Source organism: Symphalangus syndactylus, chromosome 6 (genome assembly GCF_028878055.3).
Source record: "Symphalangus syndactylus isolate Jambi chromosome 6, NHGRI_mSymSyn1-v2.1_pri, whole genome shotgun sequence".
NCBI lineage: Eukaryota > Metazoa > Chordata > Mammalia > Primates > Hylobatidae > Symphalangus > Symphalangus syndactylus.
In genome coordinates, this window is record NC_072428.2 from 130,053,360 (window position 1) to 130,077,711 (window position 24,352).

General features: G+C 47.9%; 2 protein-coding genes across 6 annotated transcripts in view; one reads left to right on the forward strand and one right to left on the reverse strand.

Moving 5' to 3' along the window:
- The window catches only part of TBXAS1 (thromboxane A synthase 1), a 190,427-nt gene extending 186,573 nt beyond the window's left edge, over window positions 1-3,854 (forward strand). For all 4 annotated transcript variants that reach the window (XM_055284233.2, XM_055284234.2, XM_055284232.2 and 1 more), the window contains 2 exons: window positions 1,244-1,406; window positions 3,586-3,854. In XM_055284233.2, coding sequence (XP_055140208.1) covers window positions 1,244-1,406; window positions 3,586-3,660 — 238 coding nt within the window. In that variant the 3' untranslated portion in view covers window positions 3,661-3,854. The remainder of the gene's footprint in view (window positions 1-1,243; window positions 1,407-3,585) is intronic.
- A 3,460-nt stretch (window positions 3,855-7,314) lies between these two features.
- Window positions 7,315-24,352, reverse strand: part of PARP12 (poly(ADP-ribose) polymerase family member 12) — a 40,441-nt gene continuing 23,403 nt past the window's right edge. For both annotated transcript variants that reach the window (XM_055284228.2, XM_063641654.1), the window contains 6 exons: window positions 21,283-21,424; window positions 17,860-17,956; window positions 12,234-12,309; window positions 10,860-10,990; window positions 9,781-9,932; window positions 7,315-8,461 (listed from right to left, as the gene is read on the reverse strand). In XM_055284228.2, coding sequence (XP_055140203.1) covers window positions 8,142-8,461; window positions 9,781-9,932; window positions 10,860-10,990; window positions 12,234-12,309; window positions 17,860-17,956; window positions 21,283-21,424 — 918 coding nt within the window. In that variant the 3' untranslated portion in view covers window positions 7,315-8,141. The remainder of the gene's footprint in view (window positions 8,462-9,780; window positions 9,933-10,859; window positions 10,991-12,233; window positions 12,310-17,859; window positions 17,957-21,282; window positions 21,425-24,352) is intronic.

Below are 24,352 nucleotides of genomic sequence, written 5' to 3' on the forward strand. Positions count from 1 at the left end.
TGCATGCAAGGAACAAGGCAATTTCAAATGATTGTCTTCCATTCATTCAAGCCAGGACATGGGATACAGGATTGTATTTCAGGTCTGCACTGGAAAGTAACAGAACATCATTTCCTTTTTAAAAAACGGGCATCTATGCCAAAACAATAGCTTCAGCTAATGTCTCCATGAATCTAAATTCATGTGATCCGCTGGTTGACCTGGGTCCCCTCCTTCCACCAGCTGGCTTTGGTTCATTGTCTCCTTTCATTTCTGGGCTCTGTGATTGGAAACATCTGAGCAGGCGGCCACACTCTGGTCCTCATCAGAACCAGTCAATATCCCCTCTGTGTGTGATCTGGCAAGGGAAGGGCTGGCCCAGCACCAGTTGTGTTTTCACCTTTCATGGCTCCAACTGAATTCAGCCCAAGTCTACGACCCAGTCACTGGGTCCCCATTAGCAATGGGATCTACACAAATAATACTCCACAGTCAGCGGCTCCTGAACACGCTGCAGCCACAGGGCTTACAGCCTCACAATAAAGCCCAGGGGTAGTAAAAAGTGAGCTCGCTGTTACAGAAGAGTGAGTGCCACCTAGCTTCACTGTCATGGGACACACGCTGCAGGCAAATGCACTACTTGGTAGGAGATTCAGCAGTTCTGAGGAAGGGCCTCCAGCTCTCCAGGTACTGCAGCTTCCAATGGTTCAAGTGTCCAGTGCAGGGGCCTGCAAAGCAAGCATGGGCAGGAGAGGGGCTGCCAGTGTGGCTCAAGAGACCTGCAGGGCAAGCCAGCAGGACACGCCCCCCAGGGAGGGCCCCGGAGGTGCTGAGGTGCCCAGTACCCTGCCAAGGAAGTAAGCAGGTGGTGGCTGGGGCATCCTACAGGAGGGGAGGTGGTGCCATGGGCCCAGGTGAGGGTGATCGCCAAGCCTTGGGGTTCAGGGATGCCGTGTTTAGACTCTGATTGTGGGCGGTGGTGAGTCTGTGGGCTTATTAGCCACACATTGAATTCCTAAGGAGCGGCAGGGAGGGCGCTGTGGACATTCCAGGTGATTCCGTGAATTCAGCTCTGCCTCTGGGGCTGTGCAGGAAGACAGGCCAGGAGCAGAGAGGGACTGAGGCTCAGGAATGAGCAGCCATCAGCTCCCAGAGCCTTGGGGGCATCCTTGTCTCAGATGCAGGGGTGGCTCAGCTGGAGCACAGGGCTGCAGAGGGAAGGCAGCGGGTGTTCCGAGCCAGCCCTGACCACACCAACCTGCAGGTTCAAGGCTGAGGCCCGGCAGCAGCACCGGCCCTTCACGTACCTGCCCTTCGGGGCCGGCCCACGGAGCTGCCTCGGGGTGCGGCTAGGGCTGCTGGAGGTCAAGTTGACACTGCTCCACGTGCTACACAAGTTCCGGTTCCAAGCCTGCCCTGAGACCCAGGTGAGGCCCCACTGCTCAGAGGCAGGGGCAGGGGCAGGGGTGGGAGGGCCACCCCCGTTCTCTGTGCAAGAGCAGGCCAGCCTGGGGACAGCATCAGGCTCTGCCTCCGTGAGCTTGGGCGAGCTTCTTAACCTCTCTCGGCCTCAGTTTCTTGATTCGTAAAGTGGGGATGATAATAATAACGCCCTCTACCTCTCAACATCCTGTGAGGATCCAGTGAGTTCACACAGCGCTCAGGTAAGCCCTGGCATGCCAACCTGAGCACATGTTAACCATTGTCATTAGTATTGTTCTCTGCACACCAGGGCTGGACCTCACCTTGCTGTAGCTCTTCCCACCTCCACATAGGGCACACAGACAATGGCATTTGCAGTTGTGACATGTGCCTGCCTTTGCAGGGTGGGGAGTGCATGGCTTGTCCTGCAGAAGCTGGGGACACCTCCTCTGGCTCCTCCTGACAGAGCAAAGGGAAGCTGAGGGGTTTCAGCTCCTTGAAATGTACCTCTAGCTTTGCCTTCCCCCCTTGTGCAGACACTCACATGTCCCCATGGCCACAGCCTGGTCCCTCTCACAGGTGGTGACACAGCCTCTTCCCAACAACATATGCCTTCATTCCTGAGGTACTAGACTGGTGCACAGACCCTGTCCTCACCCAGAGACCTGGGCTCTCCTGAAATGGGGCCTCACCCACTTTTCCAGCCCTATCTCCCCCCACATCACACACTCCAGAACCAGCAGATCAATTTCTCAACAGGTCAGGGAGCTTATATCCCCCTGCTTTCACACTCACAGCAATCCTGCAGAGTAGGAGTGACTATTCCCATTCTTTAGATGAGGAACCAAAGCTCAGAGAGGTTAAATAACTTGCCTAAGGCCATACAGTTGGACTGCAGGCTTTGTGATGGCACGGACCCAGCCTGGCATATTCATGGTTGGACTTTCCAGCATCTAGCTTAATGCCAGGCACATGACCCGTGCTCACTCATTCATTCAACAAACATTAATGAGCAAATGGATAAGCAGCCAGAGATGAAAGAAATGGGGGTCTTCACCCAGATCCTGCTCACTCTCAAGCTCTCCCTCCTTCCTGACATCTGGCTACGTCTCTGCACAGCGTTAGCTATTCCCTGCTCATCCTGACCACTGCTGTCCCCTGCAACTATCCTCATGCTGGTCCTGCCACTCGGAACCCACTGTTCAATTGCAGACCTGGATACGCAGGCATAGGAAGGCATAAGGACACAGTGACAGCAACAATTCTAGATTGAGACAGGCAGTGCCTCTGACAGACAACCTGGGACCAGCTGCTGGTCCTGGAGGAATAACGAGCTTGGATGGGGCACATAGAGTCTGAGGTACTGAAAGTGAACTGAAAGTGAACGCGTCCACACACCCTGGGGTGGAGACAGGGAGGGGCAGATCGGCAGAGCAGAGCCAAACCAAGTGAGGTCAAGGGGCAGACGGAGGAGCAGCCCCACTGCATCGGGGCTTCCACGTGTGCAGGGCTTGTCTCACTTCCCTACGATCTCAACGTACAGTACAGCAGCCAGACCAGTCTCCCAAAACGCTGCTTATGCCTGGCACTCCCCAGCTTAAGAACCAGCCAGGAGCCAAGGGCTCCCCCCTTCTTCCTTGTCTGCTCAGACAAGTGCTGGGGCCTGCAGCTTTTTCAGATGCCTTTGAGGGCTGTGGTTCCCACAGGAGACACGTGCAGCCCCAAGCACTAAGACCCTGGTGACTCTTTGCTGTCACATTAGCCACTGGGTCATCATTTTACTCAGCTCCAGAGGAAACCCAACTCCTTGAGTAATTCTTTGGCTTTTCTTCAAAGCCCCCAGTCCACCACTGGCTCTGCCTTTTAAGCTGGACATCGGAAAGCTTTCTGGATGTCAGTGAGGCCAGATCACAGCACATATGAGCAGAACAGCATGAAGCTGCTCTCCCCAGAGCCCCTCGGCCAGAGGGCATTGCTCCGTTACTGGCCAGAACTGGGGAGTGAGATGGGGAGGATCGGCAGGGATGGCTGGAGTCACTGAAAGATAGGTTTGGGGCTTTGCTCTCTGCTTTCTTCTCGTGTGACCTTGGACAAGGGACTTGGTCTCTTGAACCTCCAAGTCTTCATTGGTACAGTGAGACGCTACTATCTCTTTGACAAGTATTTTAATTTTCTCTATTTTAGGTACCGCTGCAGCTAGAATCCAAATCTGCCCTAGGTCCAAAAAATGGTGTCTATATCAAGATTGTATCCCGCTGACACAGAAGGCCGCCGGGTGGGGGGAGGGCACCCCCAAATTCAAAGAAAACCCTAAGTGTGAATGTTCAGAATTTTGGAAAAATGTCACTGAAGTGATTGAAAGAGTGCTTGGCATGCAAGGATAAGAGGTTTTTTACGTAACATTTCCTAAAGGCTTAATAAACGTTTATTGCACTTGGTTTTGACATTGCCAATGGGGTTTGAAACTGTGCTCTCTCTAAATGAAGAATTGCTGATAAATAAGTGAAAATGTAGTTTTGACAAAACAACTGAGAATGTGGGGTTTTAAAGGAAGTCCCAGGCTTATGCTGAAAGGAATCCATGGTGCAGGGCACATGAGGACTCCCAGGTAAGCCTGTCCTGATGGCACCAGCTCGTGGCTCTTTCAGCTTCTCGTGCATTGTGGAGTTGTGGAGAATGACATTTATCAGAAGTTCAACCTCAACAGTGGTTCCAAAGCTTTATTATGCATTGATTTTCCTAGGTAGAGTAGTACCAACTTTACAGTCAAGTTTCAATCGACAGAAAAATGAGAGAGTCTGAAAAATGATATACTTTTTCTTTTAAAGAACACTGTATCAGCTGGTCGCGGTGGCTCACACCTGTAATCCCAGCACTTTGGGAGGCTGAGGCAGGTGGATCGCCTGAGGTCAGGAGTTCGAGACCAGTCTGGCCAACATGGTGAAACCCCGTATCTATTAAAAATACAAAAAAATTAGCCAGGCGTGGTGGCGGGCGCCTGTAATCCCAACTACTTGGGAGTCTGAGGCAGGGGAATTGCTTGAACCAGGGAGGTGGAGGTTGCAGTGAGCCGAGATCGCGCCACTGCACGCCAGCCTGGGTGACAGAGCAAGACTCCATCTCAAAACAAAAACAAAACAAAAAAGCCCCAAAAAACACTGTATATCAATTTTGATCAAAGAATCAAAATATAGAGGTGATTTTTTTGTAAAAATAAGTATTGTGTTGCTAAGCAGTTCACATTCAACCAAGCACTTGCAAGGTCAGTCTCAAGATCAGCCACCAGCAGCTGTGCATTCATGGCTGCTGGTGAAGAGCAGTATCACCTCCCTGTGCCTCAGGGGCCTCTTCTGTAAAATAAGGAGGCTGGCCTCGATCAAAAGACCTCTTGTCCTCTAGTTGACACCTGAGCAGCTTTAAGGGGTTGAATGTTGTATAGAGAACGATCTTGTAGAAATCTGTAAGCCCCTTATGTGACACCCAGACGCTGACGACCCACCTTTAGAAACTTCAGGCTGTTTTGGGAGTGTTGGCAGAATGAGTTTCCACATATTCACTGCTGGGACTGCTGCTTCCACTGTTTGGTGGTCCCCCATCCCCTTCAGCCAGGAGCACCCACTGCATCCCTCAAAGTCCCCCTTGGGGGGTCCCTTCTCTCATTCTCGCCCTCTAGGCAGGAAGAGGACACCCCAGCTGCCCAGCACTGGGCCAGGCCTGTGAGTGACTGCTACTTCAAGGTGCAGGGGTGTCCTGTGGCCCTCCCCACACCCTTGTTGCCACCACCTGCCCTTCTCCATCACCTGGCCCCTCTGCAATGCCCAGCCTGGGACTCAGACTCACTGGAGAAAACCATCCACCCCTGGGGACCTGTCAGCCTCCCTGCCTGTCCCACAATCCCTGACCTCCCCACGGCCGCCGCCACCATAGAACCTCAGCCTGCAGACAGGCCCAATGGTGCACTCAGCTCCCTGCCTGGAGCACAGCCCCACAACCTGAGCCCTCCCTTGGGACCTCTGGCCCCATCCCCCGGCCTGTCAGCTCCATCCAGCTTCCCTCACCTTCCCAGCTCAGGTGGTCACCACCTTCAGACACAGTGGTAGAGGCTTCCTCATGTGCTGGGGTCACTGGACTGCAGTCCTTCTACTGCGTGAGCCCACCAACCCCACCTCTGCTTAAATCCCACTGTTCACATCCAATACCAGCTATCAAAGGGCAGGGAACTGCACTGCCTGGTCCTACAAAAAACCCTCTTGCTAGATTCCCAACTGGGTCCTCACAAAGATTCTGGCCAATCCCACACACATACACCCACGTCCCGGACTCTACCACCTCTTGGCACCAAACAACTTGAAAGTCATAGTCATTTCGACCCCTTCCCATCGCAACGCCCACCCTTTCTGCAGCGGCAGGAACGGCTCCCTCCCCGTCATCAGGCCATCTGGCCACGTGGCTCCCACCCTCCCTAGCATTGCTGGTCCAAGGACTTGCTCTTCCTAACCTGCTTTCTCCCAGGTCACCCAGCCATGGCTGCCGCAGTCTTCACAGCTCAGTGGACTTTTCCGGAGCAACTGAGCATCTCCCACCGGATCCCTCTGGCCGCTCTCCCCATCTACACCCCCAGTGAACCAGTTCTGCTCCCTGAATCTCCCCAGCTCCCAGATGATTCAGAAGCATAGAATCAGTTCACTTACATGCGAGACCTTAGCAACAGACGTGCATCTGATTTAATAGTTTTCTCTGACACCTCTTTGCCCCCTGCCCAACTACGCCATGGCAGGACCAATGACTTAATGAAAAAGCAATGAGTGAAATGGCAGGATCAGTCAGGTTGTGAGGGAAATTTGGAGGGGGTTCTGAAAATCATACCACGGGCAACCATGTGGCTGAGCCAGCTGCTGGGTGAAGCTGTGTTGTTCTTGCTGTTTCCCTGGTCATTTACCTTGGCTCTCCTCCAGCTTAATTGTACTTGCCTGTGTTAAGGTTTCAGATCACTCCAAAGATGGAAAAACGGGCTCATACTCACCTTGGACCTGAGAAATACAGGCAAGCAACTGAAGCCCAAGCAGCAAGTCGCCAGCAGACACACGTCCTCGGGAAGGTGGAGGCTGGGCAAAAAGCAGGTAGTGAGGACCAAGCAGGGAGGGCTGACAGCCTGGTGACACCAGTGGCCCTGCCAGCCCCTCTGCCAACAGGACCAGAACCAGCCAATGCCCAGAAGGGAGGCTCCTGTAAACTGCCACGTATGGGGGACACACAACACTCTCCACATGCACAGCACATTGCTCAATGGTGAACCTGGGTCTTATGGTGCCTGAAACTTATCTACGAATTGGAGGCAAGAGAAAAAAAAATGTGTAACGTTTGCAAATTTTATCAAAACCTATGACCACGTGACCATATTGCTAGGGTCCCTCCTAGGGCCTGGGGAGGGGCTCCAGCAAGTGAGGGGCCCTGAACCTTCAGCTTCATTGTCTTCGTAATAAATCCATACATAGCTCACAAAGCCATGTCATTAGCTCTGTCACAACCCTGATACAGTCTGAATGTTATGACCCCCAAAATTCCAATGTTGAAATCCTCACCCCTGAGGTGATAGTATTTAACGTAGAGGTGATTAGACCACTAGGGCGGAGCCCTCATGAATGAGATTCAGTGCCTTTATAAAAGAGGCCCTTCCACCGTGTGGGGTTACAGTGAGAAGACTGAATCTATGAGGAAGCAGGAGTTGGACTTTATAGACTCCAAACCCGGTAAATCAACGTCTGCTGTTTATGAGCCACCCAGTCCATGGTGTTTTGTTACAGCAGTCCAAATGAACAAAGGCCATCAATCCCTGACTCTCAGAAAAACGCCTGGCACTTAGTAGGTGCTCAATCAATAGACGCAGAAAAACGAGCTTGAGTCTTCATCCACTTCAGATAAATTTTCTTTTATTTCCATACTCTTTTGTGACATGTGTGGCACAAGTATTCAATCTCACAGGGATGTTAAAACCCACACTCTAAGGGTGTCCAGTGTGCTTAGGAAATGTGGGTTTGGGCAATCACAGGCCAAGCCTGGGGGTCCTCGGGGAAGCTACTCCTCCAGGTCACCTGCCAGGTGGATGCACTTCCTTGGGCAATGGGTGACCCTGGTGACCCTACCAGGACAAGGGGAACCAGCAGGGACTCGATGGCACCACACAGCAGCCACCTGTTCTGACAATGTGACACAGACCAACTAATGCCAGAGCCCAGGAGAAGCCACAGCAGAGCTGCCTGGGTTGGTGTCAGAGCAACAGGCAGAAGTGACTGTGCCGCCCCTGGGCTGTCCTCCACCGGTGGCTACTGTGTCATTCTGGAAAAACTGTGACGCCATGAGACTCTGAAAAACCGAATCACTGCAGAGACAAACTCATAAAAATTAAAACCAATCCATAAAATTGTATCTAGAAACACTGTCCCTGGTGCCAATAAGCAGCAAAGTCAACAAAGAGTAAAAACTAAAACTTCAACACATTATTAAAAAGCAAAACTGGACTCAACTACAATCACTTCTGGTTAGTCCACTAGTGAGCCCAAAAGTGACTTAAAAGTAAAAATCATTATTATCAAGAGATTAAGAACATAACTTCATTGAGAGGTCAACGTTAAGAGAACAGTTCATTAAAAGTTTTCTGTTTAAAAAGAAAAGGAAAGGCCCAAATAGCCATTTCAAGGCAGAGCAGGTGAAAGGCCTGGAACACTCCTGTGTGCTCACTTTCAGCTGCTGAACAGGGAGCCCAAGGCCAGCAGGATGGAGGGCGTGGCCGAGGGCTTGGAGGAGGTGGTGTACTGGATAAGATATTCTGGGTAGACCTGGTGTTTCTCAAAGATCACGAAGATGGAGGGTTCGGACACGCTGTTCACGCAGCTATCATAGAAGGTGTTGCTCTGGCCCTCCTTGGCCGGGGGACGGACAAAGGAGGCATTGCCCCTGACGAACTCGCCCACCAGCACCCGGGCCAGGAACATCGTGTGGGTCTGTGTGTCGGATTTGCTGTAGTGGTGGGAATATGCAGCATCTCGGGCAAAGTAGCTCCCTGAAATGACACGAGGGCTCAGCTGGGCGCCTGGTGGAGGGGCCCGCAGCCAGGAAGGGTCAGCACACTGCGAACAGCATCCTGGTGATGTGCAACACCAGGGCCTCTACTCTTCCGCCCCGCATCTCCCTCCCTCCCTCCCTCTGTGCCATGTCTCCACTCTCCCTCATGAAGTCACATGCATCAGTGACACCAACACCCTTCTGAGTGGCAGCATCTGAGGAGTTACCAAACTGAGATAGCAAACTCCTTTCAAGTTCCGGATCTGCCCCACAAAACCTAAAGGCCTCTGGACAGGTCACTACTTAATCCCCCAAACCTCAGATTCCTCAGGCATAAAATGGGGCTGTTCAGCCCAACCTTACAGGGTTGGCATGGAAAATGAATGAGATCCCATATACGGAAGCAGTCTGTAGACTCCGGCAGCCCAGTGTACAGAATTATGAGCCTTGTCAAATGGAAATCTGAGTTAGAAGCTGTCACCTGTACATTTGAATCCACAAGTCTACCACTGGCTGCTGCCCATCCTGACCCCACACCATCGCTACCTCAGACGGAAACTGACTAACAAAGAACTGATGGACCTGGAACATGGACTGCTGGGCAAAAAATGTTCTCAACTTGGTAAGCACATTGTGGTTACAGAAGATAATGTCCTGTTCTTGGGATGTGTTAAAGGGTGAAAGGAGACAATATATGCCACCTACCTGAAAATGGTGCAGAAAGAGAGAGAGGGAGAGAGAAAGAGAGAAGTGGCAACATGTTAAAACCAATGAATCCAGGTAAAATTTACCCAAAGAGGTTTTTATTATTATTATTCCAATTTTCTTGAATTTGGATTTCCAAAGAAATAATATTTTAAAACTTTCTTTGGCAAGTTTAAAAATAACAGACAAGAAAACACTCAGATAACTCACATGATAGCTAGAATACATGTTTACATGAGTATCTCTGAGGGTTTCTGGTTTCTATTCTAAGGAAATCAATAGTAAAGGCACAGTCAGGGACTTCATCAGGGCTGGGAAGGTATCCCCTCTCCTCTCCCGTCTCTGTCACCATCTCCCAGGGCCTCTGCTCCACAGGGAAGCAACACCCCAGCCTAGGCAGGCCACCCTGCCCACACCTGGGGCCAAGCTCCTGACCATGCCCAGAGGAGCAAGAGCAAGGATGTGACTGGTAGCCATGCCCAGGTACCACCACGCATGGAGTTTGAACCTGCTGATCGGCTCAGGCTGGTCCCTTCATGCCCTCTCGCAGTCTGTTCCTATGCAGGGGCAAAGCAACATAGGTTCTGCTGGTGGAGACCAGTCATCCCTTACCCTTGCCGTAGGAAGTGCCATGAACACCACAGACCCGCCAGTCAAAGTTCTGCTGGCAGATGGCGTCCACGAAAATGGCGCTGGTGCCGTGGAACAGCTGCCGCTCATCCACGGCCTTCCCTCCATTCTGCTTCTGCATCTGTCCTTTTTGCCTAGAATCACAGAAGAATGTGTGCTGGGGGCAGACTGTGCCGGCCACCAAATACAGCCGGCCTGATGCAAAACAACGTATTTTTCTAAAATTCCAAAAGTGTCCTGGGACCAAGAGACGCAGGTCACAGGCTACCCTGACTAGGCCTGTGAGGCTCCAGCCACAAGCCAGGGTGTGGGAAAGAAGGGGGATCGTGGGAGCTGGGTGAAAACCCTCCCTCCATAGCTCCAGACTGCAGTGGCTCCCTGGAATCCAAAAGCAGAGCAGCCCTTGGAAAATGGGTACCATTTCCCCCAACCCCGCCCCACCTTGCTCCTGTGTGGAGCTGAGCCCTGGGATGCTGTAGGAGTTTTGAGGCTGCTGGTCAGTGGGTGCCCATCCTTCTCCCCTCTCCTGTTCCCAGACTTCTTCACTGTGCACAGAGTACAGATTACACTGCCCCAACCCCATTTGGGGACAGGTCAGCAAGACCCAGCCTGCCATGGTGACCTATTGTAGGATTCCTCCCCACATAGACAAGTGAGTGGGTGCTCAAGGACAAGCCAGTCCTCATGTATGCACCTGAGACCCCTGCTCTCCAGCCACAGCCTCATGTTCCTGGGGCTAATGGTGTGGTGGGCTGTACTGACCCATCCCACTGGTCTCCAGGAAGGCAGAATGGACAAGTGAGAGTGCTGGCTTCGCCACCCCTCATGAATGAAACCAGGTGGTATGCTCCAGGAAGCCGCGGTGCCCTCATCTCTACAATGGGATGTGCGACCACACTGCCCCGGGGGAGCGGATGAAGGAGAGCAGACACACAGCTCTCAGCATATGGCAGCCCTAACTGCCACTCTGCTTTTCCTGGAAACCCGGGCCACATGTGGCAACCAGCCAGCGGTGTGAAGGGACAGAGCCACCAGCCCACCAAGAGCGAGCCCCAACGCACCACTGGTAGACTTCCCAGAGGGCCAGGTTCTGTACTCGCTCAATCTTCTGAACAAAGTAGAAAGGCAGCGTGCGGTTAAAGAGGTTCCAGACCTTCTGATACTCTTCCGAGGAAGAACTAAGGGTGATCTTCTGCAAGGGGCAAATGTTTTTAGTGCATTACCATCAACGTGCAGAATATAAATCAGTCCCTTCCCAAAGCTTCTTGTAAACACTAGAACCGCAGAAGCACAAAAGCCCAGAGAGCAGTGACCACATTCCCACCTCCCGTGATGATGTGGTTTCCCCAGGCATAGGAGACAATCGGTCCTCATGAAATGTCATTGATAGGTTCTTGGAAACTGCAATTTTAAGTAAAACAACAAACTGCATGCCATAGGAACTTACCTCTTGTTTATGTCAGTTAGCATATGGGAAATTGGGTTTCGTTAGACAGAATGTTGTGCCACTTTAAGTCGGTTTCCAAGAACCTATTGATGACGTTGAGGATTTACTATGTTTGCAAATAGTCACTTTGCTCCTCATCACTGTGAAACCAATCTAAAGGACAGACACGTGATACTTAAGCCACCATCCAGGGTATCCCCTGGATGTCCCTGCTCTTTTTTTTTTTTTTGTCCCACACAGGCCAAAGACACAGGTTGGACTACATGGTCCAAAGACCACAGAGTTGTCTAGACAAACGTGTTGAACTCCTTCAGGTCCTTAGCACTTCTTGCCTGCACTGTTGGCATCTGCATGTGCCTTGTACAAGCTCAATAAGTCCTCCCAGGACAGGGACCGTCATGTTGTAAAGCTGAGTTACACAGTGCTCGGCAGCCGGCCAGCTGGCAGACATCAGCCCAGGTGCAGACGGGCAGCCTTAGATGTTAGTCTGCGTACTCTCCTGCACTCTGCACAGCTCCCACTGGTCAGAGCCCCTCAACAAGCTGCCAAATTGACTATCCATTCTCCTGTCTGCTAGTCGTGAATGCCTTCCCTCCTGACAGTAACTCCCCTCCAAATGTCCATCGGACTCAGGTCCTCCCCAGGCTTCTTTTCCTTTTCTCGCTTAGTAAAATTGGTATTTACTGGTTAAGCCCAGCCCATAAGCTCCTTATTTCTGCCCTTTCTAGCAAATTTCACAGCTCATCCTCCTCCCTCCACAAGACGACTCCTCCCCTCAGAGCCACAGCCAACTCCTGGGTGGTGAAAAAACAAAACCCTCTGCAAAAAACGAAAACAAAAATAAAGCCCACATCTGTCACTGCCCTCCTGCCCCAATTAGCCCCAGCCTTACAGCTTCTTCAGTGTTGAGGAATGGCACAGTCTGTTCACACACACCCACTTCTACAGAACACCTTCCTGTCCAGCCGCAGGCGTGTGCATCCCCTACCTGAAAGCCTGGGTCTGGCACGGCAGAGGAGTCCCAATAGTCTGGGATGCTCTTCGGGCCTGGAAACTTGGTATTGCTACAAAAATGTAAACAAAAACACGTACACATTTTATTCTTACACAAAGCCAAATATACCATAGGTGGTCTCTGCTAGCCAATATCACCAGTCTTGAGTCTCAGCATATCATATTTTAAGAGCAGGTAGAAGGCAAGGAAGAATGTTAGCACAATATTCACAACATGAGAGCACTTATATCTTTGCCTATGTAGCCAAACTCCAAACAGTCCTGAGAGATCTATTTCTCGCCTGTGTCCCCACTACCACACAAAAGGAATAAAAGGGATGGAGTACGTGGTTAAAGGAGCAAACACATGGCCATAAACCTTTATCCACAATTCTGAAATTCTAAGAGCTCTAAAGACATTTTTTAAGGCCTCAATGAGGTATAATTGACATTTTAAAACTTTTTTTATACAGCTCAGGAAAAGCAGGAGAAAATATGAAATAAAACATTTTTTAAAAAACATAAAAGTGACATCAAAACTCATTTGGCAGTGGAAATTTGACTGAAGTTATTTAGTAAGAGGCCATTGTGATCTGTATCTATCCTTCTTAAACTGACTATGCATATTCTTTACTGCAGAAATATTAATGTGCTAAAATACAGAGTGTCACATGATACAAGCATCACATTATCTTTCTAAAAATTAAATAAAAGCAGTTCAAAAGACATATGGCTCAAGGGTTCAGGAACAAGGACTGTGAAACTATAATTACAAATCATTCCTATTAAGTTTCAGAATACACTGTTCTTTCTAAATAGATCTACCTTCTGTTTCTGCTGGCATGAAACATATACCTTCATCCTAAGCCTCAAAGAACTCCCACAAATAACTTTCCTCAGAAAATGGCACAGTTCAAAAATAACTAAGCAAGGTCCTACCAGCAAGAATCAGCCAAAAACAGACCCACAAAGACTTAAGATGCTGAAATTATCAAAGAGATTACAAAACAATTATTCTTCCTATGTTTAAATGAAAAAAAAGACAAACTTTAAAAACACATGCAAGGAACAGGAAACTATAAAAAGACCTGGAAGATCTAAAAAAGAACCAAACAGAACTTATAGAATTAAGTACAATCTTTAATAATAAAAGTGCAGTGGATAGGCTTAATAGCAGATTAGACCAGCTGGAGGAACAATCAGTGAGCTGAAAGATATGTGAAATGAAATTGTCCAGAATGTGACTCACAGCAACAAGGAAATGGAAAATGCAGGAAAGAAGCTGAGACATGGAGAACAGTGAGAACTGGAATATGATCAGAACCTAAGTGAAGCTCTAGGAGAGGAGAGACAAGACAGTGGAGGCGATTTTCAAAGAGAACTGATGAGACGCACCAATCCACAGCTTAAGAAGGCCAAAGAATCTCAACTATGATAAATAAAAGAACATACCTAGATACACTTTAGTGAGGATGCCTACCTCCAAGACAAACAGAAGCTCTTAAAAGTAGCCAAAGGAAAAAAGAGTGATTACTGTCAAAGAAGCACCTGTTAGACCAAAAGGCAATTTCACAAAAGCAGCAATGGAAGCCAGAATACAGTGGAGTGATCATCACCAATGATCCAAGAGAAAATCCCTACAACCCGAAATTCTATACCCAGTGAAAACTTCCTTCAAGATTGATGGCAAAATAAATACATATTGGCTGGGCGCAGTCGCCCATGCCTGTAATCCCAGCACTTTGGGAGGCCAAAGTGGGCAGATCACTTGAGATCAGGAGTTCAAGACCAGCCTGACCAATATAATGAAACCCCATCTCCACCAAAAATACAAAAATTAGCTGGGCATGGTGGCGCACACCAGTAGTCCAAGCTACTCAGGAGGCTGAGACAGGGGAATCGCTTGAACTCAAGAGGCGGAGGTTGCAGTGAGCCAAGATCATGCCACTGCACTCTGGCCTGGGCGACAGTGCGACTCCATCTCAAAATAAATACAAACATACATACATACATACATATTCAGACAAACCAAAAACAGTTTTCCAACAAATCTTCATTGAAGGCAGCCTTGTCCAACCTGCAGCCCGCAGGCTGCATGTGACCCAGGACAGCTTTGAATGCGACCCAACACAAATCTGTAAACTTTCTTAAAACCTTATGAGATTTTCTTGTGGTTTTTTTTTTTTTCTTTTAGCTCAGCTATCATTAGTGTTAGCGTATTTTATGTGTGGCCCAATTCTTTTTCTTCTAATATGGCCCAGGAAAGCCAAAAGATTGGACACCCCGATCTAAGATAATCTGAAAGGACAAAGTGGTAAAAATGTGAGTAAATTTAATGAAACTTTCAGAGTATAAAATAATGGTGCCTCTTGAGGTTTAAAAAAAAGTTGAGAGGAAGGCAAATGGAAGAAAAGATAGGAGGGCAAAGATATTGATTTACTTGTACTTAAGTGAAGAACATGTAGTTTCTACCATAGCCTTTAAAATATACATATACACAAAAGAAGGTAAGAAAAGAAAAAATAAGACCCAATCACATGAATGAAACATTTTCATGGAGGATGGGCAACATGGTGAGACTCTGTCTCTACAAAAAATAAAAAAATTAGCTGCGCGTGGTGGCGCATGCCTGTTGTCCCAACTACTTGGGATGCTGAGGTGGGAGGATTGCTTGAGCCCGGGAGGTGGAAGGTGCAGTAAGCCGTGATCAGGTCACTGCATTCCATCCTGGGTGACAGAGTGAGACCCTGTCTCATAAATAAATAAATACATACATAAATAAATTTTACATGACACTTCTGTATTATAACTTCTGAATATGGACATTACATTTTATGACCCCATTAATTGTGTAAACAGAAAAGTTGTTTCTGAAAGTGATCTACCCTCAGATTCCCAGTTGGCCATGCAGGCCCAAGCAGACTTGCTTACTGGAGTTAATAACAACCAGCTGCCGGCACATGGGTCAGAGAGAAGAACTGAACACTTCATCTGTGTGAACAGTGTGTGACATTCCGCTTACAGGAGACCCCAAATCACTCATATCTTAGTCTGAATCACTTTTAGTTTGGACATTTGGCATCTTCTTGTGGCCCCCTGAAAACTAAATTAGAATGACAAGAGAGATCTACTCTCAGAAAGCAGAGAGACTTTTCCAAACCTTGTCTAGGGTAGGCTTTGTATAGGAAAAGAATAAAAAATGACTTCCAGAAATAGGAGGGTCATAATCAACCAAAACTCTAAATCCAGAATCAGTAAGACACTGATACATTTAACTAAAATAATAAGAAATATATCTTTATGGTAAAATACTTCACAGGCAAAGTCAAAAGGCAAACAACTAAGAGAAAATATTTGCCATTTATATAACAAAACAAGGGTCAACCTCCCTAATAGATAAAAGCCTTTTGATATTTAAGAAAAAATCCGAAAGTTGATAGAAAAATGGATAAAAAGACCAACAGTCCACAGAAAAAGAAGCAAAAATGGCACTTACATGTTAGAAATAATATTCAACCTCACTCCTAAGAGAGAGCAAACTGAAGTCCACTGACCCATCTTTTACCCCTGAGAAATGCAAAAGCCCAAGAGCCTGACAACTCACTCTGTGGCATCTCATGCGTCCTAGTGGGTGTGCATAATGATTCAAGCCCATGGAAAGGAACTTGGTTTACTTCCTAGGACTCTGACCTAACAGTCTACCTCCAAAATTTGTTTTTTTAAATTAAAAAAAAAAAGAGACGGGGTCTCGCTATGTTGCCCAGGTTGGTCTCAAACTCCTGGGCTCAAGCGATTCTTCCATCTTGGCCTCCCAAAGTGCTGGGATTATAGGTGTGCACCACTGCACCCAGCCATACCTCCAAAATTTGAAACAGCACATACATCAAAGGGTTCATCACGGCATTATACTTCGTAATAGCAAAAGACTGAAAACAACACAAACATCCATGAAAAGGGGACATATTAAGTAAACTATGGTACATACATATTACAGAGAACCAGGAAAGAAGAAACAGATTGAGGAAGTTAATGAATTGAAACAAAGTGATTATCAGGATCTATTTTTAAGTGAAAACAAAAAAGGGTATAGAACAGTATAGACAGCACATTCATTCCCTTTTGTGCAAGAAGAAAATACTTTTATATGTATGTATGCAAATGCTTATTTTTGCAAAGAGAAACATAAAAAAGAGAAACCAGAAACTAATGTTACCCACAGTGTGAACAGGGTAGAGATTACAGGGAGGAAGTTACAGACTACAGAGGATACCATTTTATATAGGTTTGACTTTTAATCACGTGAAGGTTTTATACATAGTCAAAAACAATAATAATAATTATTACTATTTTTGAGACGGGTCTCACTCTGTCACCCAGGCTGGAGTGCAGTGGCGTGATCTTGGCTCACTATAGCCTCGACCTCCCTGGGCTCAGGTGTCTCTCCCACCTCAGCCTCCTGAGTAGCTGGGACTACAGGCGCACAGGCTGGTCTCGAACTCCTGGGCTCAAGCAATCTACCCGCCTCGGCCTCTCGAACTGTTGGGATTATAGGTGTGAGTCACTGCACCCAGTGCAAAAATAAATTTTAATTTAAAAAGGAAAAAGTAAAGCACATTCCCAGGAAATTACTTTGCTAGGTCTGACTCACAAGGCAGTTTCGTGGACTGATAATACCTTTCTCCTCTATCTTGTACCAAACTCATTTAAAAAATGACCTTTGCATGCTTCACAAAACAAAAGAACCAAAAGAGACATTGTTGGTTCTCCATAAAATAGACACAAGCCAGACCTCTCAGGCGAACAGAAGGTGCAGCCAGCTACCAGCAACACTGCCTAAAGTCCCAGCACTGGCTCTGGCAAGCCCAAACTGTATGGGCACTGTGGTCCCTCTCCACCATGCAGGCCACCTTCCCCCAATATGTGGCTGTGTGGTTTGGAGAACACTGACCCCTTCCTCTCAGTTCCAATCCCATCCCACCTCCCCAAGCCTAAAATAACACCAGTGGTTGAGATAGGGTCTGATCAGTGCAAAGCACAAGAATTTCCCCTCATCTGCTATAGGAGGTTTCTCTCCTCCCTTCTAGGGGCTCATAGGCCACAGGCCAGCTAACCTGGTGGCTCCTGGCAGCCATCTTGGGACTGAAAGAAACTCACCCTGACGAAGCTCGCCCATTAGTGACTGCAATATCTGTTTTTAGAGTTTTGGTATTCCGTGATATTCAAATACTAAAATACATGAGTTTTTATTGGTATAATTCCATCATTATTTCATTATTTCAACATTTAAAAAATTCAAGTCTATGACTCAACGATTCCATGGAAAAGACAAACGGATGGGTTGGCTTCAAGTCTAGACTCGCCTTCAGAGTCTGTCTTTTCCAGGGAATCATCGCAGATCACAACAGGCAGCCTTCTAATTATAAATCACGAAGCTTCTACCCACAGGGTAATTCCCACTCTCGTCCAACTAGTAGAAGACAAACGATAACAGAGTGCGGGAGCACTTCGCTGTACAAGCCAACGGGTGCCTGGGTGCTGTCTGAGGCAGGTTTTCTGTCGCCACTGCAGAGCACACCCCAGCTGATTACATCCTAAGTACCAAGCCCCCCACTGCAACCTACCAGGTTTGCATGGTCGTCACATCCTGGGGAGACACGTATTTGGGTCTGCGGCAAACCTTTTTAGTTGTGCCATAGACCAGGTTTTTCTGAACGAAGGCTGAAAAAAAACATAACCAGTCAAAAAATATACATATACATATACATACACACAGGATGGCAATGTTTTATAAACACAAATTAGATAGATTTGAAAGCTTATCCAAATGTGTAAAGCCCAGAATCAGTCTGTTAAAAATAGGGCCATTTTACACATTTCAAATATTCATAAAGAAAATAGGTATCCTTAGGAGACTGGGTTTAATGAATAGAGGAATGATTAGTAATTGACATATCAATTATACATGAGTGGTTTTAAATTGTCTCTCCCAATCTTGTTTAAACCATTATTTTGCTTGGCAATGTTTCCCAGCTTGGATACAAAAAAGCCTCAGCCCAACCTGAGATCAAACTACCACGTCTTGAGTTAGTGGGATTCAGAGTTAATATAAGTTTTACGACTTTGTTTTAGTTAAACTATGGCAGTATTCATCAACCTTTCTAAACCAATAATATCTTTAATAAGCAAATTTCTTGCTTCCCCACCCTCAAGAATCCCATACTCATCCTGAGGATTTGGGGTTGGGGGAACTGGCCCCTCAAGCTGAAAAATGACAAATACCTCGAAGTGTTTGTCATGTCCTTGCCTGCCAGGAAAACCCTCTCAAGTCTTACTTGTTTTTTTGGGTTTTTTTTGTTTTTTTTTTTAAGAGATGGGGTCTTGTGCTTTGTTGCTCAAGTGGACCTTGAACTCACCGGCTCAAGTAATCCTCCCACCTCAGCCTCCCAAGTAGCTGGGACTACAGGTGTGTGACACCATGCCAAGCTAATTTTGTTTTCATTTACAAAACATTTTAATATTAAAAATTATAGATGTCCAGAATTAGCCTTATTGCACTTGAGCATAAACTGGATGGTTATCCAAGTGTGTGTCTCTTAGGTTGCAGCCAAGATGGTCACCATTCCTGGAGGTCCATCCACATTCTCATTCAGAGCCCATGATCCAAATGCAGCAACCATGACCCCTTCTGTTATCCACTACTCAGCCGCCCATCAAGACCATTCTCAATGGCATATTTAAATGGGTGTTACTGGCCTACTGGCCATCTGTGATGAATCTTAAATGGCTTTCACTGGTGAAATTAAAAGTGAGCCAAGATACATGGACTGGCTAAATGTGTGTCAGACACATTCCCTACCCCTTCTATGGACACAGTAAAGTGAGGTCTTTTCCCTCTGTACCCTTCCAGAGGATACCCTAGGCTATGGCCTGTCTCTGGGGGATTCTGCCCCATCTGACACCACCTAACAGGATGCTAGAATTCTGCCTCTGGAATCCTGGCATTTGCCTTGAGTGAATCATTTATGACAAGAGTCCCTAAAAGGGCAGAACTGAATCATCCCTAAACCTTCAGAACAACTCATTTGGGCTATTTTGTGTGTGTTTTAAATGTACTTGCTTCCTAATAAATAGCTAATAAATATGTGTGGCAGTTTGCTTTGAGACTTGCTTTATACTTAGTAGTGAAGTTGTGGGGGAAGAAGCCAATTCATATCAAGCTTCTTTTGTGGATACTGGTATCTACCAAAAGGAGGAGGAGGAAGAGGAGGAAGAGGAAGAGGAGGAGGAGGAGGAAGAGGAAGAGGAGGAGGAGGAGGGGGAAGAGGAAGAGGAGGAGGGGGAAGAGGAGGAGGAGGACGAGGAGGAGGACGAGGAAGAGGACGAGGAGAAGGAGGAGGAGAAGGAGGAGAAGGAGAAGAAGGAGAAGAAGAAAAATTGTGCCCACTCAAATGGGCTTCGGTCAGTCTGCAGGAATCATAAACTGCACGTGTGTGCTCTTCCCCATCCCTATCATGAGGTTCTGTTATGTCCCCAGGGTGTGGCCTAGGTTGGGAATGATCAAGGTAGTATCTGACATTTCTGATATATCTGTTTTGATATTTTCCAGATATTTAAAAGAAATAGTCCAGATTGCCGTCAGCAGCAGTCAGATGCATGCTTGCCACACAGTCCTGACCTCTAGGGCAGTCCTGATTTGATTAACGTCTATGCTTTCATTGTCCCCTCTCATGCACTGGTGTGTGTCAGGCCGTGGAAAGCAAACCAGACCACACGTGGCTGGCACTCTCCAGCAGAGGCAGTTCACACTCTAGAGGAGAAAAACTTCACTGTAAGGGCATGTCAAGGGGGTAGTGATCTACCCTAAGCAAAACCACAAGTGCCACAAAACCACAAGCAAAACCAAGGCCAGAAACAGACAGCCAAAGTGGTTTTAGGATAATTCACCAGACACTTCACTATACTCCACATAGAATAAAGGTCTGCAAAAATAAAGAAAACCATAAACTGTGTTTAAAGGAAGGCCCACTTACTCCCTTATAAAATGCTGAACATTCAGAAGGACTCAGAGTTTAAAATGTGAAATACAGGCAAAACGGAACTGAATAAAGCTGGACCATTACACTCATGTGGAAATGGCTTAAGAGAAACTACACAAAATTAAAACTAAAAAAAAAAAATTCTCACAAATCAGCCACTTGGAGGAACTGGCCGAAGGGTGGCCTATTTCTCTCTGTAAGGCAACCAGGATGAAACATGGTTTCCTAAGGCCCCAGCCTCAGGACACCATGAGTGCATTAAAATCTGCTTCTCAGGGACTTTTAATTATTCTGTGTCCTACCATCCGTTAAACCCATCAACTCCAAAGTCACCTACAGAAAAGATGGCAGCAGGCCAGGCGTGGTGGCTCATGCCTGAAATCCCAGCACACTGGGAGGCCAAGGAACTTGAGGACAGGAATTCAAGACCAGTCTGGCCAACATGATGAAACCCCGTCTCTACTAAAAATACAAAAAATTAGCCAGGTGTGATGGCTCATGACTGTAATTCCAGCTACATGGGAGGCTGAAGCACGAGAATCACTTGAACCCGGGAGGCGGAGGTTGCAGTGAGCCAAGATCACGCCACTACACTCCAGCCTGGGTGACAGAGCGAGACTCTGTCTCAAAAAAAAGATGACAGCAGCACTGCCGCAGCAGGGAGTCAAAGGCAGACACTGCACGACGGAGCTGCTCGGACACCTGTCAGGGACTCGGTTAGTCCTCGGACACAGCAGGACAACCACACTACATGCATGCTGACCCTGCTTGTCCTCCACACTTGGGGCTCCTGCCCCTCCTGGGGTCGATTCTCCTCACACCCTCGATGCAGCTCTTCCCCCACTGCACAGCGCCAGTGTCATCTGTCTCCAGGTCTACCTTGGACCTGGTACCTTGCTTTTCTTTCCTGTACCCACCCAGGCCCTCAGTGAGTACACACGGCTCCTCCAGGGTTAAGGTGTAGGGACAGAGCCAGGCTCTGCTGGGCAAGGGCAGGGCACAGGATACCTTTGAAATCTAACTCATAGTTGTGCTTTCCGGCCTGGAACTTCAAGGTAGCTGCCTGGCCGTCAGACCCCAGTGAGCAGTAGGCCAGGTAGGCCTTCTCCACGTCGCTACTGCTGACAGTGGTCACAGGGTGCGTCGTGCCCTGCAATGGAAAGCCAGACACTTTATGAAGGCAAGAAACTGCGTGATGAGGAAAGACGCTGGTGGCACCCACGCCACATTTCAGAGATGCTCCTGGTGGACAGTCCTGTGGTGGGGAAGAGGGAGGCCAGGGAGCATGGTATGGCAGGAGAGGGAGGCACAGAACAGAGGCAACATGACTCTCTCCTGAAGCTGCCCTAGCAAACACAATGCAGTAAATATGGGTCCTGCTGAGCAGGAAGACAGGGATGGGAGCAACGGAGAGGAGGGCACTCAAGTCACCTAGGACAGAGGACGCAGCAGCCACTCAAATGCCGGCAGAACAGCAACAGCAACTTCTCGAGTGCTGCTTGACTGGGCAGCCCAAGCCAGGCTGCTCTTACCCGTCTATTCACGTTGCAACCATCCTTTAATCAGAGCTCGGTCCTCTTCCTTGTGGTTTTCTTTTTCTCGTCCCTAGGAGCATTCATCTCTTTTTTAAATTATCCATTTCAATCCCTATCCTTCCACAGTTACCTACAGGAAATCTCATAGCTTCGGCTGGAGTGAGTTTGAATTCTGGCTCCCAAACCTGCTGGCTCTGTAACTTTGGCAAGTTATCTCAACCTCCCTGAGCCTCCGTTATCTCAAGCTTATAACATGAATAATAGTACTTAGGCCATATTCATCCCTTTATACAACAGGACTATATTGTCCTCACAGGGCTGGAGAAATCATTTAAATAAGGCATGTGGAGCACTCAGTACAGTGCCCAGAACAAAACATACTCAATAAATGTTACTATTATCATCCCTGTTCTTATTAAATTTGACATTACACTGACAACTAAAATTAAAGTTATTGAACCTATAACCAACTAACTCCTTCTGTCCCTGTCAATTTTCCTGCTCCCGCTACGCTACCATCCTAGTTCTCCTGGGTCACAAGCTTTAGGTGTTACTAACAGAACAAAAGTGAGACAAGACAAGAGTCACCCATGCCTCTGTGCAACTGAGTCCAGCAATGGAGAAGGGGAAAAAAAAGTACCCAGACATTTCAAAGCCTCAAGCACAAGGACCCCCACAGGTCTCACGGGTGCTCTAGATGCTGAGAGGGGTAACTAAGAATGACCAAGGAAGGGTGAGACCCAGCAAAGGTTTCTTGGAAGAAAAAGACGCCTGAGCCAAGGCCCAAGCCCAAGGGATGACATGAGTTGGCCCCATGAGGACCATGAGGGGCGGCTGTAAGAGGTATAATGGTTTGTAAAGCAGCCTCCTAGTTTACAGTCTCATAGTGGCGCCTAAGTTTCTCTCTCTGAAGTCTGTCCTCCTTCAAAACCAAGCCATTAGACTAGAGTCTGGGAGGAAAAGGATGTGGCATAAAAATCCCTTTCTGACAACAAGAGGAAAGGAAAAGAAAACAATCCCTCCCCTTTGGGCCTGAGGAAATGAAGCTGTGTTTCCTCTGAGTCAGGGAAACAGAGAGGAGAAGCAGCAGTCAGATGCAGGCGTCCTGCCCCGACCCCAGGGCTCCAGTCAAAATCCCTGCAGATGGGTGGTCATAGAGGGAGGGAAGATGCAGGTGGATGAGTAGAAAGCAAAAAACAAAGAGTTTTTTTGCCCTCAGTGGGAGGTTTGGAAGGAGAAACCAACAATGGCAGCCATATTATGTGTTAAGCTGAGAAAGGTCTCGGTTTAGCACCTGGAGGCACCAGTGAGATGTGGAAGGAATGACAGATTCCCACATGTCCTGTGGCAGGACCAGCAGGTGTCTGATTTTGACATGAAATGTTGGAGTACTTCTTGAGCTCCGACAGAAAAAACTTAGCTTTTCTGGGAATCAAGAGAAAACTGTTTTGAAGTGGCAATTAGCAGAAAACTAAAAAAGAAACCTAAATGTGGGGTTACACCAGAAACGTGTAGGAAAGGGAGGACAAGAAAAACCAGATCATCCTAGGCTGTCCAGCCTGAAGCCACCAAGCCTACACGGGTTTTTACGCCCCCACTAGCACGTGGCATATCAATAACATCCACAAGCGGTTCGTCCCCAGACATTCTCAAACTGCTCGCCATGAGTTTCTGCACTGCCACAAGGGAGGAGCACAGGAGAGAAAGGGGCACGCTCCAGGTGTTGGCTGACTGGAGAACGGCCAAAACAACCAGAGCTGTGATGAGACACCACCGGGGAACCCTACTTTTGCATGGGTTGCCCAGAGCCCTGTGTCATCTCATTCAGCAACCAGCGGTCTCCCCCAAGAAGCCAGACAGATCCCCAAACAAAATGAACGTGATGGTCACATCTGCTAAGTGTGTTGCGCCTGCCATCTGTCCCTCCATCTCAAGGAAAGCCGGGATTCCCAGAGCATGATTGGGCAGTCATCCTCTCCCCCTCCTCCATGTCACGCCACAGCCTCTTCCCCTCATGCTCCTGACCAAACCCAGAGAGCTTATCTGGATGAGTCCCACAGGGCAGGTCAGAGAGAGTCCCAGGTCACCCACCAGGGGAGGGAGACAGGTGGGAAAGGCAGGCAGGGCAGAGCAGCAAGCAAGGAGAGGCTGGTGCTGGCAAGAGGGGAGCAGGTGAGCAGAGGGGAAAGGAAGTAGTGCGAGGCAGCAAGGCCATCGCTGAGAGTGACCATCTCCAGCTGACCAACAGACACTGTCAGTAACACCCTCCTCCTTCCATCAGCCAATGTCTATTTCCTGAGGACCGGCTATGCATCATTCCACACACGGGATATGATGGGGCAAAAGAAAGACAAAAGTCCCTGCCCTCATGGAGCTTACATTAGAGCGTCACCAGAGGAAAAGGGCATTCTGAGTACAGTTAAGAATAAAAAACTAAAGCTTCAATATAGCCTCCTAAAACCCAGAAGAGTATAAAATACCTATCGATTTTCATTTTGGAGGGTGGGTTCTTTATCAATGGTGCCTTCCCTAAACTTGTACTT